Source organism: Anser brachyrhynchus (assembly GCF_964034855.1).
Source record: "Anser brachyrhynchus genome assembly, chromosome: Z".
Classification (NCBI taxonomy): domain Eukaryota; kingdom Metazoa; phylum Chordata; class Aves; order Anseriformes; family Anatidae; genus Anser; species Anser brachyrhynchus.
Genome location: NC_137697.1, coordinates 4,750,228 through 4,768,086, shown reverse-complemented (window position 1 = coordinate 4,768,086; position 17,859 = coordinate 4,750,228). Strand labels below are relative to the sequence as shown.

The 17,859-nt window shown below is 42.7% G+C and overlaps 1 protein-coding gene across 8 annotated transcripts in view; it reads right to left on the bottom strand.

Annotated features, from left to right (window-relative positions):
• Positions 1–17,859, bottom strand: part of DNAI1 (dynein axonemal intermediate chain 1) — a 143,627-nt gene that overhangs the window by 72,001 nt on the left and 53,767 nt on the right. For all 8 annotated transcript variants that reach the window (XM_080574242.1, XM_080574241.1, XM_080574243.1 and 5 more), the window contains one exon: positions 4,422–4,669. In XM_080574242.1, coding sequence (XP_080430368.1) covers positions 4,422–4,669 — 248 coding nt within the window. The remainder of the gene's footprint in view (positions 1–4,421; positions 4,670–17,859) is intronic.

Below are 17,859 nucleotides of genomic sequence, written 5' to 3'. Positions count from 1 at the left end.
AGGGTCTCTGAAACTGAATGCACTTAACTTCCATCAGCAAACCAAGATCTCACCAGGTGAGTCTGGTGTGGCTTCATGAACTGCCAAGATTCGCTGTAGAGTTATTTAAGGACTTAGATTTCAACACGGAAGGTAGAGATGGAGAAGAGATCACACAATTGCAGGGCAAATTATTGTGAGAGAGTCTCAGGTGTATTTTATGTGGTTTACTTTTGAGATGGGACTTCCACATATTCAAATGGGAAACTAATATGCAAGCTGGCACTCCCTCTGGCAGTTTGCAGACTATTTCCTTTGGCAGTTTGCAGACTATTACCATGCTTCCTTGCCCTTTTGGTCTTAAGCATGAGCATCATATTTAACCTGAGTAGCATTTGGTGAAGAGTTAGCGAGCAGCAGCCAGCCCTTTCTCCTCCTGTGCATGAACAGAAGGCAGAAAATAATTCTTTCAGGATGCCATCTGAAGCTCCATGGTGTCAGCTCCCAGGCCGGCAAGATCAGGTTCAGTAAGTTAACAATGAACCAAGTTGTTTTTCTGACCAGTGACCTCTCCATGGCAATTCCAAACCAAGCTGTGCACATGGGCAAGCTTGCCACAGCTGAGATTTCCTCTAAGCACAGCCAAAAGAAATATTCCTTTTGCAGATCTTAGGGTCAACACTCTTTTCTGGGAATTCAGTTAGCAATTCTGACGGTGTGCAAGTGAGAAAAAAAATCCAATCCCCTGCAGCAGTACTGTCTCTGTACTAATCCCAGCATCAAGCAGAAAGAAAGTCCTTGTTTTGTTGTGAAGTGGACTAGAAGCACACGGTGGAAACAAATCTGTTGAATAAGAAGTGTTTTAAGAGAGAGACTGAGCAGAAGAAAAACTTTGACACAGGCGACAGCTTATTACCAATCCCTGTTTCTGAACTGCTCCACCTTCCCAATGCTTCAAATCTAAAATACTTCATATATTCCAGGGATGAAGAATAAGAAAAAAAGCACTGTTCTCAGCTATAAAGAAAGACTAATCATAATATTTATTTTTTAAAAGACAGGAGAAAAATAAAAACATGGCTCAAAGGCTCATAGCTCTCAAGAGATTGCTCTTGCAGGCTCCACATGCCCAAGTCTAGTCAAGTTGTACCACTTTGGCCACCCTGGTTAACAGCCAGAGCCAAGCTCCGGGACTGAGCCACTGCCTGAAGCAGACACCCTGCCCAGGGACTTGCTTTCTAGGAGTACTCAGTGCTGGAGATCATAGAACGAATCACAGAGTGGTTTGGGTTGAAAGGGACCTTAAAGACCATCTAATTCCAAACCCCTGCCATGGGCAGGGACACCTCCCACCAGCCCAGGCTGCCCAAAGCCCCATCCAGCCTGGCCTTGGGCACTGCCAGGGATGGGGCAGCCACAGCTTCTCTGGGCAGCCTGTGCCTCATCACCCTCTGAGTGAAGAAGTAAATTTCTTCCTAAAATTATGATGATCAGAGATGATGGGTGTGAAGCTTTTGCTTATCGCTTAGAGCATTATTTCAATTAAGGTGGGGTTTAGCCTAACCTCACAAAGGCTTTTGCCCAGCAGAACACAGTTTCCCAGGAGCTGACTCCTTTTGAGCAGGTGTTTGCAAAGGCAGAGGTCTGAACTCACTGACCTGTGAGATCATTTCTAATTCTATGTTCCTGTAAGACCTAAGGCTTTGGTGGCTGCATTAGGCACACTGCACTGCATGCGTATACGTTTGCATGTCCATGTGCTTGCTTGTTCCTCTCTTTTCCTTTTTCAGAGTTCTGACTTTAGAATTTAATCCATTGGTAGTAAGCAGTGAGAAATGTCTAATTTAAGACAAACCAGAACTTTCCCTTATTTATACTGCAGTAGGACTTAATACATGGAAGACACTTGCCAAATCCACCAGAAGCTATTGCTATGCTCTTTAAAGATACAGGAACCAACCAGTATCAGGCAGATGAACTCACTCTTAGGTAACAGAATTAGAAATTTTATATTATTTTGTTCTTAATAATGGGATATGTTACACTGGCTTTGTTTTATGCAAACGTACTGAGATATTAGTAAATCAGTGAAGATGAAATGGAAAAGAAAAGAGCTGCCAGGCTGTTTTACTCACTTTCCATTTTGCTTCCATTGTGAAAAGGGCTGCATTGTTTGAAAAGGAAAGAGCCAGGCAGTCCAGAGAACAAATGCTCTTAATTGTTCAGGAGAGCTTTGTTACTTTTCTAATTGGTCTTCAAAGTCGTGGGCTTGCAGTCTCTATGTAAGTGAGGACTGCAAGGAGAAGTCTAGACAAAGAACAGGCTTCACACTAGTTGGGGTGCTGGCGGGGGAGAACAGAGAATCTTTGAACCACATCTGGAAAATGAGACACCACTTTCTAGAACCATTAGATGTTGAATGAGGAATAACTATCCTGTGTCTCAACATAACAAATCGTGCTTCAAGTCTAATTTTCTCCCATCAAAAGGAGAGAAAACCCTTTCTAAACTTTTTGCTTGATGTTGACAAATACCTACAGTTCAGATCTTACCAACAGATGTGCAAGCTCTTTTCCTGAAAGCTGTGTGATCACCTTATTACTACTTCTGCTCACTCAGTTTTATGGCAAGGTAAGTAAGAAACTGTAAAGTTTACTAAAAATACAGGTACTTCACTGTGGAGGAAAAATAAGGGTAACGATTCTCAGCACTTGACCTTCGGAAGTAAAGCAAACAAATGGGAACTACAGGCTACTCATACCTACGTCTATCCATACCCATGAGGTAGCTTCTTTCCTCTGCAAAGCTATCTCCCTTGAGTGCCTAATATATTTTTTCACCCGTGTGACAGCCACATTGCTGTCAAGAGGTACATATAAACCTACTTCTAAAAGCCCCTTACAAACTGCAGAGTATCTGCTTCTGCTCTGTATGGTAAGGCCAGTTTAAGCATACTCTGTCCTTCCCAATATTATCTGGGGAACGAATCACAAACGATCTGTGATTCTGGCATCTCCAGTGTGCAGTAACAACTGTGACCACCTGTAGGATGCTGCAGCAAGGTCATAAAAAGCTGCATGTACAACTTAACTATACTGACAGTTTGTTGTTGTGGTTTTTTTTTGTTTTGTTTTGTTGTTGTTGTTGTTGTTTGTTTGTTTTTTACTGGAACCCTAAAGGCAATAGGAGGAGCTTGGAGTTCTCTGCCCTCTGGGATGTGCGTGTGTAACGGCAGATTTTGTGTGTGAGTGCATGACACATTGTATGATGATAACAACCCACTCCTGGGGTACCATGTAAACCTGTAAGAAAAACTACAAATGTTTGCTAGGGGAAAAGCATTGGCCAGACAAGCAGCCAATATAAAATTCAGGTGTTCTCTGAAATGTTACATTTGCATAACCTCTCTGTTTATAGCAAGCACCAGTCTTGCTCTTGGCAAGTGCCACATTCATCTGCAGTCCCATCAGGATCCCTTGATTTCTCAGATTTTGACTGCAAAATGCAATAACAAGGAGCCGCATCTGGGGGACAAACCACACGTGACGTGCCAAACTATGAGGAGTATTGACTATGTGCATGGAGGTATGACTGAATTAGGCAGGAAAGCCTAAATTAGTTTACAGCAATAGTTTTGGCAGCAATACCTGTAAGTCCAAGCTAGCAAACCAAACACATATCACTGCCCCTCAGCAGGATCATACAGACCATGTTAAAATCTGTGCTGCCACAATTTTACTGCTATGAATGAGATCAGAAGCACATACCCCTTCCAGTGCTCCAATCTTAACTCAGATTACTCTGTTGACATAACTACAAAGCTAGCTGGATGTAGCAACATATTCTCCTCAGTCCTTTACAATATCATCTCCCTGGAGGCTCTCTGTGACAGATGCATGGAGGCATTTTAAGAGACATTACTTTAAGAGCATTACCTGCACATCACAATTCTTAATTCACTAGAAGACTTCAAGATCAACCACAGGGTGGGGTGTTTTGAATCTCAGTGACAGCCAATTCCACAGACAGCTCTCCCTGGGTTTGTTGTGCCCAAGATAGTTCTCTTTTAGGGCTGATATGCTGTTTTACATGCTGCTCGTTACTTGTTGCCCTTTGATTTTTTATTTGGAACATAAACAGCATTGCATGGTGTTATAAAGAGGACATCAGTTCCTCCCAAACCAGAAATCATTTATAATAATTAAAACTAAGGAGAAATCATTCTTTAAACAAAGTTTTGCTCACATTTAATCTCTGCTGAAGACCAAGAATTCTTGCAATTTCTTTGCTTTCCTGCGTATTTCAAAATTAGCTTGAAATAAGTATCAATCACGAACACGTGTATTAAACCAACATCTCTGCCCATACAGCACTTTTTTCCTGCTGTACCTGAACTCAGCCCAATTAAAAGTCCAGTTAGAGAAAAAGAAGAGCACCCTCACCTGCCACACCGGATCTGTGTGCTTTCCTGACTTAGCACTACTCTTGTAGCTGGGCTGGGAGGTTGCCTTCTTCAGGTTGTAGATGGCCACGTTGCCGTCATAGAAGCCCACTGCCACGAGGTAGGGGTGGTCATTGTGGATGTCCAGGCACATGATGCCACTCTCACTGCTGAAGACATACTCTGGGAAAGAGGGGTTCTTCATGGTGTAGAGCAGGAGCATGCCATGGCTCTGCTTCATGAAGTCATCTAAACAAGAAAGAGTTTTTGCTGTTAAATCAGTTTCTAAGATTCTTTGCTATTGCAATATACGATCTGAGAGCATTCACCTATGCCTAAAATCAACCTGAATGCAAGGCTATGTGGGAAAGACATCAGTCACAGGACTAAATGGTCGTGTTGGGGTGCCTGCATCTGAACATCCTTTTCTTCATTGATATGTAAGGTATGTGGGGACAACATGCTTATGCAGAAAAACTACTGTTTTAGCAGTTTATTTCTAGGAGGAGACTTAAGAGCCTTGGAGAAAATGTGCATCTGAACCTCCTGGACACTTCCTTCTTTATGCTTGAATTTCCTTAATATTGCACACATTGGCAATATTTGATATTAAAGCCTCCCCTCTTTCTTCAATGAAAAGCATTTCACTGAAGTATCTGTAAAGCATCTTTTCCACTGCCATTACACGTAACTGTACAATGCACAAGTCATTGCAGCTTTATTTTTAGCTTATGTCTAACATCTCCTCTTTGTTTGGCATAGAAGCTCTCTCTTGCTAAAAGCTCCCCCCCCCTTTTTTTTCTGCTTACTTTCACCTCTTGGTGCTGCCTGAAATTAGCTCTCCCTATTCTCAATAGGACTATTTCTTTTTTCTTATTTTTTTTCTTATGTCCTGACTGTCCTCTGCAATTCTCAAGTTTTTTGCTTGTCTAAAAAACAATTTCCAAATTCATTTAAAGGGGAAGAAAAGCTGTTGATGTAGATAAGCTCTCCAGAAGCAAAGGAGGAGTTTTCCTAATCTATCAACACAGTGCTCGCTCTGAGGGCATCCTAGCTATCTCTCCAAACAGTTTTTTTCCTGTCAAATGCCGTCTGGTACATAGTATATGGGAAACAGATTTATGGTTTTCTGTGATTTAAGTACCCACTATGCATCTAATTTCCAGAACAGTCATTTCCTTTTAAAAGTGCTTCTTGCCTTGCCTAACATTTTGACCAACCTGCAGGATAAGGACTTGGTAAATGTGTACCCCCTTGATAACACTAACTTCAGAGAACTTTCCTTGGCAGCAGGCTGATCCCAAATCAGCACACAGGTATAGATGTTACTTGCCTCAAATTTATCAGGGACACATAGAACATCCAAAGAATTAGTAAAGCAACCCGCACATCAATAAAACAACTACTGCTGCTTTGTATTTGGAAGGTGGAAATATTCTAGCTTTCCAAGTACGCAGCACTCCTTTTCACAGGTCCTTCTGTACACTGGGGTGAAACAGGGAAAAGAAATATTTTGCAGAAAGGTGAGATTTCAATACTGGCATCACTTTAAATATATTAGAACCCAAATAGTATTATTAACACATTTTTTGGAAGGGAGGGAAGCTTATTCTTAGAATTCTAGTTGAAGGGAATTGAACATGTTTTCTCCATCAGAGGTTTGCCCTGTCCTTAGAATTCACAGAACTGTCTTTGTTCTAAACCAGCTAATGTCATTGAACTGGTATTAGGCTGCGGTCTGGTCCTGATAAGGATGAATACCTCCCCTCCTCAGCAGCAAAAACACTTGGGAAGGCTGCGGAAATGACCTACTAGGAATGACTCACATCAGAATGGACTAGAAAGTCAAACTGTTATACCTAACATCTATCTATATATCTAACATATCTATCTATATAACCTTTGAACTCGAGCTGATTCACACGCTTATTTCTCCTGGAGTCTGCTGAACAGCCAGCCAGGAATGTTTACAGAAAGTCTGTGGTACACATTTGTTTTCTCTCTGTTGGCACTGAACTGAGGGGCTTCAGATGGCTGTCCCCCATGCTCCCTGCACAGACAGCAGAGAGACACACCTTCAGAGAGTGATTCAGCCCACCAAAGATCTGAATTGATTTCTGGAGGTGTTTCTTTGCTAGTCTGGCAGTATCACAGGCCAGCTACGTTCTTCAAGTGAAGGAGCAGGAAAAATAGCTCAGCAGCATCAGCAAGCCTCCATGGAGGTTAGCTTGAACAGAAAAGCAAGGTCCTACAAAGAAGCCCTAACAGAGTGAAATATGGGATTTAGTTTGCAGGTTAAGACACCCAAAAGCAGGTCTAGCTGTGGCTGTCTGTCTGAGCACTCAGAGACTATGCTCCCATTATGATCCGTAGAGATAAATCTATCTACTTCCCCCTAAGTTCAAAAAACCCACCTTAGAGAAGATTCCTATATTTGGCCTGCTGGTTTATTCTCTGGGCTCCATTAACTGTAATAGCCAAGCCTCCGCTGACTGTTAAACTCATCTTAATCCCAGAGTTGAATCCCACCCATTGCCTCCTGTATGTTATGAAATACAGTGGACGCGGGTTAAAACTCACAGTGTGTGAATACTGCACATAAGTCTGCATAATATGATTGCTAATGTACAGCTTATTCTGATGAAAGGCAAAGTCAAGAGAATAACCCACAATTAACACTGAAGCATGGCACATAAATCCCAGTAAAACAATAACCTTCTGAGAGAGTAGGCATATAAATCTATTTCAATTAAGGGTGAAATCTCACCCAGAGTCCTAAGCTGTAACATACCTACCTGTTCTTTGACAAATGAAAAAAATAGCCATATTTCATTAGTGATATTCAATGTTCCAGAACGGCAGGGAACAACACATAACCCAAAGCAGCATGTCTGTGATACAGCTTTAAAGCACAGGCTTTTCACCAAAAAGGCCTGTGTTTTTCAGCAAAACCTAGCAGAGCACTGCAGTGTGCCCCAAATCTTGTGCAGTCTGTCTCTGAGGACACAGGTAGCTCACTGAAACAACGGTAGAAGAACAGAGAGCACACAGCAAAGCCAAGGGCGCAGACCCAAGAGCTGGCAGCGGCTGCACCACTGCTGGAGCTGAAAGCAGCAACATCAGAGCTGAGGCAGCTGCGCTGCGCTGCACGGATGCACCAGGATGCACTGCAAGAGCTGAGAGCATCTGCCCCATGCAGATCCACAAAGCGCAAATTGAAATGTGGCTCTTTTTCTGAGATACAAGGGCTGGAGACACTAGAGACACTAGACAGTTATTCTGACAAGCATGCCAGCAGGAGATGTCCTTCTCTAGTGCAGGAAGATGCAAGGCAGTACAGCAAAAAGAGAAGTGAGCAGACTCTCGCTGTAATGAGGAAGAGCTGTATGTGATGAGGATCCTCAGTGTTCATCTGCGCGGAGGATACATTGCAGACCCTGACACGTAAGAAGTGTATATGGGAAGAGAAGCTTTGCTAATGTAAGATGCAATAGCATTATTACTGGTCTCAACCTGGAGAACTGAGCCTGTAAGTATCACATGCAATCAGACATAGGTTTCAAACCAGCTATCACTGCTGTCTAAAATATTTGTCTGTATTTCCGTACAGACCTGGGCAGATTCAACCTAAACCCTTTTCAAAAAAAAATTTAGTGGGAGCACGGTACCTTGGAATATCATTGCGGAATCACCAAATACCTCATGCAAAACAAAAACAAAAACTTGAAAAGCATCTAAATCTTTCACTTTGATATTTACTTAGTGCTTGTTTTAACATATTTTTCATTTATATTTTTCTTAGATGAATTTAAAAGCGTTTAAATAAATATTTGATACCAGATCAAAATATTTTGTTTGTTGTATGGAAATTTTTGATTTGCTTCATCTTTCATGTTTTCTTCACAAAAAATCCATAAGGCATGCATGTTTTTCCTCCATTTCTTACAGAATGCTTGGTGGCCAAACCTGGAAGCTCAACCCAACAGTATCCTCAAGTTAGAGGCCAGTGTTAGTTACAATGCTCAGGGTAAATTGTATATACGCGTAGTAAATCTCAGAGTGGGAATTCTCAATGGTAACAAGTCAACATAGAGATTTTTACCACTCAAGAACCTAGTGCTATAGATTTCCATGTCATAAACTGGCAAATTATGCTCTCTCTGGAGGATTTAGAAGCCCAAACGCTACAGCCTCACATCTTAGATCCTATGATACATGTCTGTTTTAAATCAAGACCACCAGCTGTCTCACTGATATGGCTTGGACCGAGAAATCACCATCCTAAAAGGAAACACCACTGCTAAAATCCGTCCTTTCTCCTCCAGGAGCCCATCTAAAAAAGGAAGCAAGATGGAGAAGCATGGCTGTGAACAGCTGCTTGGTTCTGAGCATCACAGCTGCACAAGCACATCTACATTCCTTTCCTAGATATGCCCACACTTTGACGAGCTTGCAGGCTGGGGCTCTTTCCTTTAGGCTTGGATTTCTGAGCAGCAAAGGGAAGGGGCTGGCTGTGCATTACACCCGGTTACGTGATCTCTTCCAGGGAGAAGAGATCGGTTTCAACAACAAAAGTTTGGGTACCCAATGAAGTGGCTCAGCTGTTTACTCACCTTTCAAATATTTAAAGGGTAGAGGACAAAAAAGGTTATCTGCAGGCCAGCAAATGTCCCCAAACAAATTATAATTAATACCCAGTTGTATAAAACCCTGTGCACAGCCTAAGCATATGCCTGTGCTACAGCCTGCGTGGCACAGTTGACAGAGCAGGACACAAATTAATGAATTCTCAATACACATTTTTTTCTCTCAGTGAGCAAAACCTGTGCAGCGTGGCACTGAGCACAGGCTCATCTACCCCGCTGTAGAACATGCTGGGTGAGCGTGTGCTGCTTCAGCAAGACTCTCTCCTCGCTTACTGAAATAGCTCTGCCAACTCCACACTTCCCTGCGGTCGCAGAATGGGCACGCCGTAAGAAAGGAAACGGCTGGCACTTCAAGCTTCACTGTATGCCAAAAGTTGAGAAAAATCAAGAAAGAACAAATCTTTCCAAGGCGCTCGGAGAGTTTGGACATGTGTTGAATGTGTTTTCAAAGGCTTGTGAGGACTAACAATAATAACTGGAAGTTTTATAGCACTTCGGAGTGCTTTGAGCATGCATTTGCAGCACTACTTCTTACAGCCAAGGGAAAGAGAAAGGCAAGAGACTGTCCAAGACATTACAGCAAGCTGGAAGAACAGGGAGCAGAACCAGGACTTCACGGGGCTCTGCTCAAGGTGGCCCCATCCCAGGTTCCCTAAGAGATTTAAAGTGGAATCACTGGTGCCCATTTTGTTTCTATTCCTTAGAGAGTCCACAAGTACGCAGGTATATTGCTGTGTTGATACAAACGCTGATCACTGCGGATCTGGCTGGGAACCACGCTGTGAGCAGGGAAAAGACTAACACCAAACCACCTAAACAGTCCCTTCCCAGAAAAGAAAATGTTTTGAGAATTCATTACTTTGTAGCTCAGGGCCAGAAAGCTTGGCCTTCTCTATTTCACAGCTCACAAACGTTACAGGTATATCCTGCTCTGAACCCTGTAGCTTGGTTTTGGCTGGTACGTGCATTCTTCACTTGAATATCTCAAGAGACAGAGAGGCCATTGTTTCATTTCATAGTTTGTTTGAATGCTTGATCACTCCGAGTGATTAAATAGTCGCACCTAACTCCTTATTGGCCTTGTCTGTCTTCCCACTATTAATTCTTACTCTGCTTATCTCCGTTGGACGAAAGACTTCTTTCATATCTGGCACCTTCTCTTCCTTAAGATACTTGAAAACTGAATGCTAGTCACCTTTCGGCACGTTTTTGATAACCTTCACAACCTGAACTCAAAAATCCTATTTATTTTCACCAGCCTGGCACAGAGCTCAGCAAAAAGCTGGGAACCATCACAAGGTTTGCCACACCAGTCAAAGGCACTGCCTTCACAGCTGCAAAGCCACTTCTCAACAGATGTGGAGAAATGTAGAACATTAAGAGATTTTCCATGGATACGTGGAGGACATAACATAGCTAGGACTTGTGCTGCTTAGGCAAAATTCACTTGCAGCCAGGATTTTAACTGGATATTGTTCTCTCTCCACCTTTAAGGTATCTTCTGCAACACTTGAATCAGCTTGGGGGTCTTTACTAACTACCTATAGGTATTTCTGCATCCTCTGAAATACGCTGGCTCCAGAATCAAACTTAATATTCCAGTCTTGCTAATGCTTAAACCATCTCTCTGCTGCCACCCAGAAGTCCCTGTTTGCACTCCAAGATCATGTTCACCCTCCCTGCCAAAATATCACACTGGGAACTCAAATTTATTGCTTGTCCACAAAAGCCTACTTTATTTTTTTATTTTTTTTAGAGTTGTTGCCTTCCAAGACACAGCACTCCTCCTTGTTTAGAGAGATATAATGTTGTATTTGGCTGCATTAAAATGCATTTGGTTTTTATAATTCCAATTTACAACAAGATTAATCACTCTGTACAACAGCCCGGTTCACAGCGTGATTTACAACTCCACCTGCCTTTCATCAGTCACACATTTCATCTGTTGTGAGTTTATATTTCCATCCAGAGGACCAACAAAAATAATGCCTAGCTGCAGGGCCACCACTGATCTCGACAGCACCCCCTCTGAGACAGTGTCTCAGCTGATAACTCCACCGGCATTTACTTCCTGACATCTGTCAGTGGAAGTTGAATCCCGCTGCTGAGACCTCTTGTGCTGGGCTGAGCATTTCGCTGCCCCAGGGATGAGCATACGCCCTCCGGTCAGCAGCAAGCTCTGCAGGCTCAGAGCAATCCTATCAGTCCAGTGTTGGCAAATCACAGATCATTGTGGTTTATTCAGATGTCTGAATGTCACATTTATCATTCTGCCTGACACCTTTCCCCAGCCACTGGACGAATTCCTGGTACTCTTGATTGAGTTAACGTTAAACAGCTGTGGCTCTTCTTAGGCACCACAGAACTTGCCGTTTGGGTAGAAGTGAGAAAAAACAGGATTTTGACATCTTTTGGACATTTTGGAAAAGACAAAATTGACAGGTAATGAGGCAGGCTGTAATTTATACACGACCTGAGGCCGTGCCACAGTCCTAATAACTGCTGCAGGCTCCACACGTCAGAGGCAAGACACACACTTCAGAAGCACAGACCGATAGATAAAAACAGCCTGTATGGAAATGAGCTGTCACAAATGTTTGCATCTTATCCTGAAATACCGTCTGGCAAAGTAATACGAAAGATGCTGCAGTCAACTGGGACAACAAAAACTAAAGATACAGGAAACACCTGGAGAAACGCACTGTTTGTCACTGCTTGCTATAGCAGAGGCTCAGAGGCAAACAAGAACAGGGGAGAACAGGATGAAAAGACTCAGCACCTTCCCAAAAATAGCAGGAGTGTTTGACTTGCAGCTTGGCTCTCCCCTACTTCACATGAAAGAGAGCAGGTGAGTGCTAGAAAGAAAAGGAATATGTGACTGGGCTGAGTCTGCAATGCTCCAAGTAATACCAGACTTTTCTCGCTCTGATCAGACAGGACTTTGCATTATAGGTTTAGCAGGCACTACAATTGCTTTTAAAAATTGCTTCTTTAAATAAGATACTCATAAAGGTTTGGTTTTGCAATGCAAATAGTAATAGTGCAACTGCCCTGATGTTATGAATGTTAACTTATACTCTAAAGAAATTTAAAAAAAGAAAAGGGCGAGAGAGCCCATACGATGAAGGCACAAGACTGGCAACTGGGAGATCTGTATTCCAGCCCCTGCTGTGCCAAACAGCTAATGTGGTTTTAGTCCCTTCTTCTCCATGCTTCTCACAGCACTCCTGAGGATGCACATCACAGAGGGAGGAAAAGAGTGACTGATGGGGGCTATAAAAGTTCCAAACATCAATACCATTCAAAGCAATACTCCTGTTGCTTTCAGGAATACATTCGTGTTCTGACCCTCCGACTGACAGCCTAACAATCTCAGATAATGCATAAGCTCCTCAGAAGCCAGGGACTGAAGGACACTTTCCGGCTCCAACACGCATCTCCACAGAGCACTCCAGAGCTGGGAAGCCAGGCTAATCCTACCAGCACACATTTGGCAGCAGCTGTCTCAACCAGCTGAACTCTTGCTCCTGCCTTTCTTGTTTTGGTCAGCTTAAGCTGCAATCTTGATAGTGGTTTACTGTTTAATACCTGAGGCTCTCTTTCCTCTATCCCTGCTCTAAAACACTGGTATATTTAATAGCATTTGCAACTAACTAAATATTGAAGAGTGCCATCAAGTGGCCAAGTGCTTGTTAGCAGCAGGGGGCTTCCAGGAGACACGCACCATTCAGAAATCCCCAGGATCACGCCACCAACAGACCTCTATAAACGAGCCACCTTTGGATAACCACACCAGCCTGCTGTTACTGCAAACAAGCCAGGCTGCCAGCATCTCAGCGCTCCTGACCTGATGAGCAATGAGGGGGATGCACGCTCTGCAGGAGATGCTTATGTATTCTATAATTAAAGGACAGACACTTTAGAGTTTTATGATGGTGCTGCAGCCTCTTGAAAGCAGACAGATGCCTGATGAGATGGATGCGTACAGGCTAGACCATAGAGGAGGCAATTAGGAATGACATTGCAGCTCAGAGAACTTTTCTGAAGACATTTGGCAGAAGACCCAGATTTGATGGAGGAGCACAGAAGAAGCAGCGTTACACAGGCCAACCTGCAGGCAATTTTGCACGGGCACATACTTCAAACAAGAATGAATATGAGAGCAGCCATTATGACACATGCCCCATCCCATTTTTAGCAGTGGTTTACATCAAACACTTATGAAAGTGTATAAAAACAGGGCATTAAAAAAGTGATTTATTTTTCCAGCACACTGTCTAGGCCCCTATTAATTTGTGGTTAAGCATCTCCCAGGTCCCTAGAGGTCCTCTTCCCCCTTCCCGGTGCAGAAGCCAGCTATCGATGATTAAATCTGGACAGTATCTTTCAGCATTCCTCTTTGCACATGGCTGGAATATAGACCAGCTATTCTCACAGTAATTTCCTTTTCTTTTTCTCTTTTTTTTTTTTTGGCCTGCTTTTATTTTTAGTGCATGAAATACTTTGCATCTGAAACAGATCCGTGAAGCATATGATTGGTGATTAGTGTAAGTGGTTTTTAAGAGCTACTAAAAGTAATTTCAGAGCAAAACTACTAGTTTTCTAGAAAACTGAATTAAAACAAAAGTAAATTCTGTATTTGTTGGTCTCAAATAAAGTCAGTTTGCTGCTCATACAGCAACAAAGCAACAGCTTTCAATCCTTTGATCAGATAACAGAGGCAGAAGAAAAAAAAAGAAGGTTATGGCAAGAAGAGAGAGGATCCTTCTGAGTGAAATTTCTGAACAGCAATTAGCTGTTATGAGAGAATGGGACTGGTACAAAAGGCTTACACAAGCATCAAATAACTGTGCAAACCATGGGCCAAATTTTGGCTCACACTTAGATATGATGGGAATAAGATGGAAAACAAACAAACAAAAAACACAACAAACAAACACAGAATCACTGAAGATCTGAGATTGTTGGACACCTCTGGAGATATCTAGTCCAACCACCGGCTCATCTAGAGGATGTTGCCCAGGAATGTGTCAAGTCAGGGTTTTTTGTTTATCTCCACGGAGGTATCTCCACAGCCTCCCTAGGCGAACTGTTTCATTGTTCTACCATTCCCACAGTGCAGAAGTTTTGCCTTACGTTTAAACGGAGTTCTCGCTATCTCAGCATCCATTATTTTTGTCGTCTCCCTTGATACTACTATCAAGAGTCTGACTCCACATTTCTTTTTTCCCTCCCATCAGGTATTTATACACCTAAGAAGAAACTTCTGCCTTTCTCTGTAACAGCCAATTTTCTGGGCTTCCACTCTGGGAAGCCAACCATACTACACAAGCTAAACCAAACTACAAGTCTGTTCAAGACCACAGATTTGCTGTGGGAATTAAAGGGGGGTTTAGGTCCCCATTACCTCCTGTCCCCACCAGCTAGGCTGCTGCTGGGCAATCTGGCTTCCCTCCAGCATCCCTGCGGCTAAGGGTGAGGCCTGGGACTGCAGAGCATCTAGGAATTATGTTTTGCTCCAAAGAACCACTCTCCCATGCCGTGTGAGCCAAGGAAGGGAAAAGAGTGCACCTGGGCTCCTGCACATTAAGGAGCTGCATCTAGCCCTGGGCAAGACAAAGACAACCTGCTGGAAACTGAACACTACAAAACACTCAGACACTTTTCAGAGCAAATACCATACTACCATGTGAAAATCAGATCCTGGTATTTTGCTGGGGTGATCCTATCCTTCTAAACAGTCGTATATCATCAAGGCTACCCAGGAAGGCTTAGTTAAATGTCTCCAAACTCCAAAAGCTTTGGCTTCTAGAATCTGACATCCACAGTTTCAGCATCTTGAGAATCTACTGTGCTGGCTTCTCCTTTAAGTATTCACCAAACAAATAAGACAGCTGATACAACTGTCCCTCTATGAAGATCTCTTGTGCAGTGCTGGAAAACATTTCATTGGGCACCATTTCATGAGAGGAACTGGCGAATGCCAACAAATCCCACTTGGAATAGGATCTCTAGTTTGCTCTCTTATACCCGGAGGAATCTGATGAGAATAACTCAGGGCTGAATGAGTGGGTAATAGTTCACAGAGCAACACCTGCTACCTTTCTTTTATGGCAGATGAGATTCTTTCCAACAGCATTCAATTCCTAAAGTTTAGCAGTGATCTAAATCCACTGTAATACTGTTGAAAAATTCAGGATGCCCTACGCACAGAGTAAATCTCAAATTCCCAACAAAGAAAATTCATGTTCTGCCTATCTTACAGCCAGGAAAACAGAAGTGGAGAGAAGCTGCTGAAGGCACAACCCAAACCCAGTTACATGATTCACAGCTTAGAATCTTCACTGATACGGAGATATGAGCATCCCTGAATAATTCTCTTCTACCTTCTGTAGTTGATTTCATGCCGCAATACTCTAAAATTCACTTTTGTCATCTCTCATCTGTATTACAGCAAACTGATATCCCTGAGAACAAAACAAGTAGCACTCAAGGGAAAAAAAAATACAGAGATAACAGTATTGTTCTGGTGTTCAACGTGTCTAAAAACTCAGAATTCGGTCTGTACTTACTCTTCAATGACCAGTTATTTTGAAGTATTCCTAATAGAATCATAACCTAAAGCAGCCTGTGATACGAGTCAGTGGAGGCTAAAATCCAGATATTCGTGGTTATGTTCTGACAGTTTAGCATCCTGCCAAACACTACCAAGCATGAAGTGAAGAACAGAACGCTATGACTGAAATCCCTAAGTCCTGATCAGCAGGGAGAAATGTTATACTGAACAACATATTTTTGTTGTGCACTGGCAAAAGCCAAAGGTAAGCTACGAAGAGTTTTGATGTCTCATGAGTTTCAACTCTAATGAAAACATTACATTAGATAGATTTCCCTCAGTTTTTTACTGATCCCCTCCGTTGAAAAATGATCCTTACTCATCTCCAGAACAAAAGACAGAAAAGTCTTTGAAGAAAAAGCCTTTAATGGGTCCTTATACAATTTCTTTGTACCATTCTGACCTAGGAATAATGACAAGCTATTTAACTTCAGGAGCTTACAAACTATGTACTGCTTATGTAACTTATGTATTGCTAGAATTAATAATGGAATGAACCCAACACAGATTTGTAAATTCTAAGGCCAGAGGAGATCATTGTGATGAATAAATTATATATTTGTTCCTATGCTTAATTACTTCCTCCAGTAAAAAGCCAATTTATTTCCAGCTCCCTGAGATCCCTGAATTCTACCTTCAGTTGCTAGATACCATCCTAGATGAAGAAGTGAAATGAAAAGAGTTCTGTTCTGTAAAATATCTCCTTCCTTTCCCTTCAAGTACTTAATGGACAGTAAGCAAATCACTACTTAAACTTATCATTAATAAGATGAGCTGTTTAAGTATTTCACTGTAAGGCAGAGTTTCCAGACATAAGTCATGCTGTGGCTTATCTCTGACCTTTTCTCAATTTTAACATTCATTGTGAAGGCTGATCTGTTGCTAGCTTGATAAACAACACTCCAGTAAAGGTCTGACCAGTATCACACACAGCAGTGGCACCTCCTCCCTCCTGCTGGTCTCTGGTTAGTGGAAGCATGCAGCACCTGGTGTCAGACCCCTATGGTGAACTTCTGCAGCTGCCTAGTGGCCTTTTAGATCGAGCTGGAAGTTTTCTTTTTCAGAGTGTACATCAAGGTAGAAGAATATTTTCAAGTCTGTTTTCATGACAGACACAAAACAATCCAATCATGGGCTGCTACTATAAATGCTGATCTCTCTTTCCCTCTTCCATTTCTTCTTACCTACTCTTTGTTCTAACTCTGTGACCCTGAGCTTGCTGATCTGCTTGAAAAGCAATCATTTTAAACAGCATTGCCATCTCAGAGCGCGGATGGTGATATTGTAACATTCAATCTATGTAATTAGCAGTTCTTAAACTAAATCTAAAGAGAACTAGAGAACTTGTGATCCAGCTCACAAACTGGATATTAGCCAGTGAAGACAGATAGCTGTCTTAGTGAGTATCCTGCTCTTTGCAGGAGCAGAAGATGGTTGGGTCAAGCTAAGAGCTCTCAAAACAGAAGCACAATGTGAGAGCGCTGGTCTGGAGAAGCAGCACTTGAGGCTGAATAACATCTCTGAAAAAAGTCTCTGGAGTTCCCCCTTAGGGGGAATTGCTGGAATAGAGCCTCTTGTTTCGAGGAATGCCCAGTGGGACCTGAGATGAAAGCAGCTCTGGATACGTGTTGTCTTCTACAGGTACCCTGGCCCATAGGCTTTGCTTTTTCATCAGTAGAAATGTAAGCAGGATAGCCCAGCTTCATCTGGGAAGACGCAGACTATCAAGGCAGAAAGGAACTGAGATATCACAGCAATGGAGACCATTTAAGTGTCTAAAACAGAGACCCTGCTCCCTCTACAATCCCAGGTCACCATGGAGAAACCCTCAGATCCATCAGCGCTGAAGATGTTAGTCCAAACAAACACGGATAACTACAGCACCAGGCTGGAAGGCAGGGGCTACTAGAAATTAGCTCTGCTAGGGGAAGTGCAGAGTAGCTTATCCAGCCCTCAGCTATTCCCATCTTAACCCTTCTTGAAAGCCCTGTTTTGCCTGGAGGAGAGTCAGATCTTGTTTGTTTCTTTATGTTTCCTAATGGCTAGATGCCTCAGCTGGAGCAGAAAGTGCTTCAAATGAACAGTAGAAAGCTGACCTCTGGTGTTGGGAGCAGGGGTGCAGAGAGAAGACAGCAAGGAAGCCACACTCCCGTGCTCCTGAGCACTGCTTCACAGCC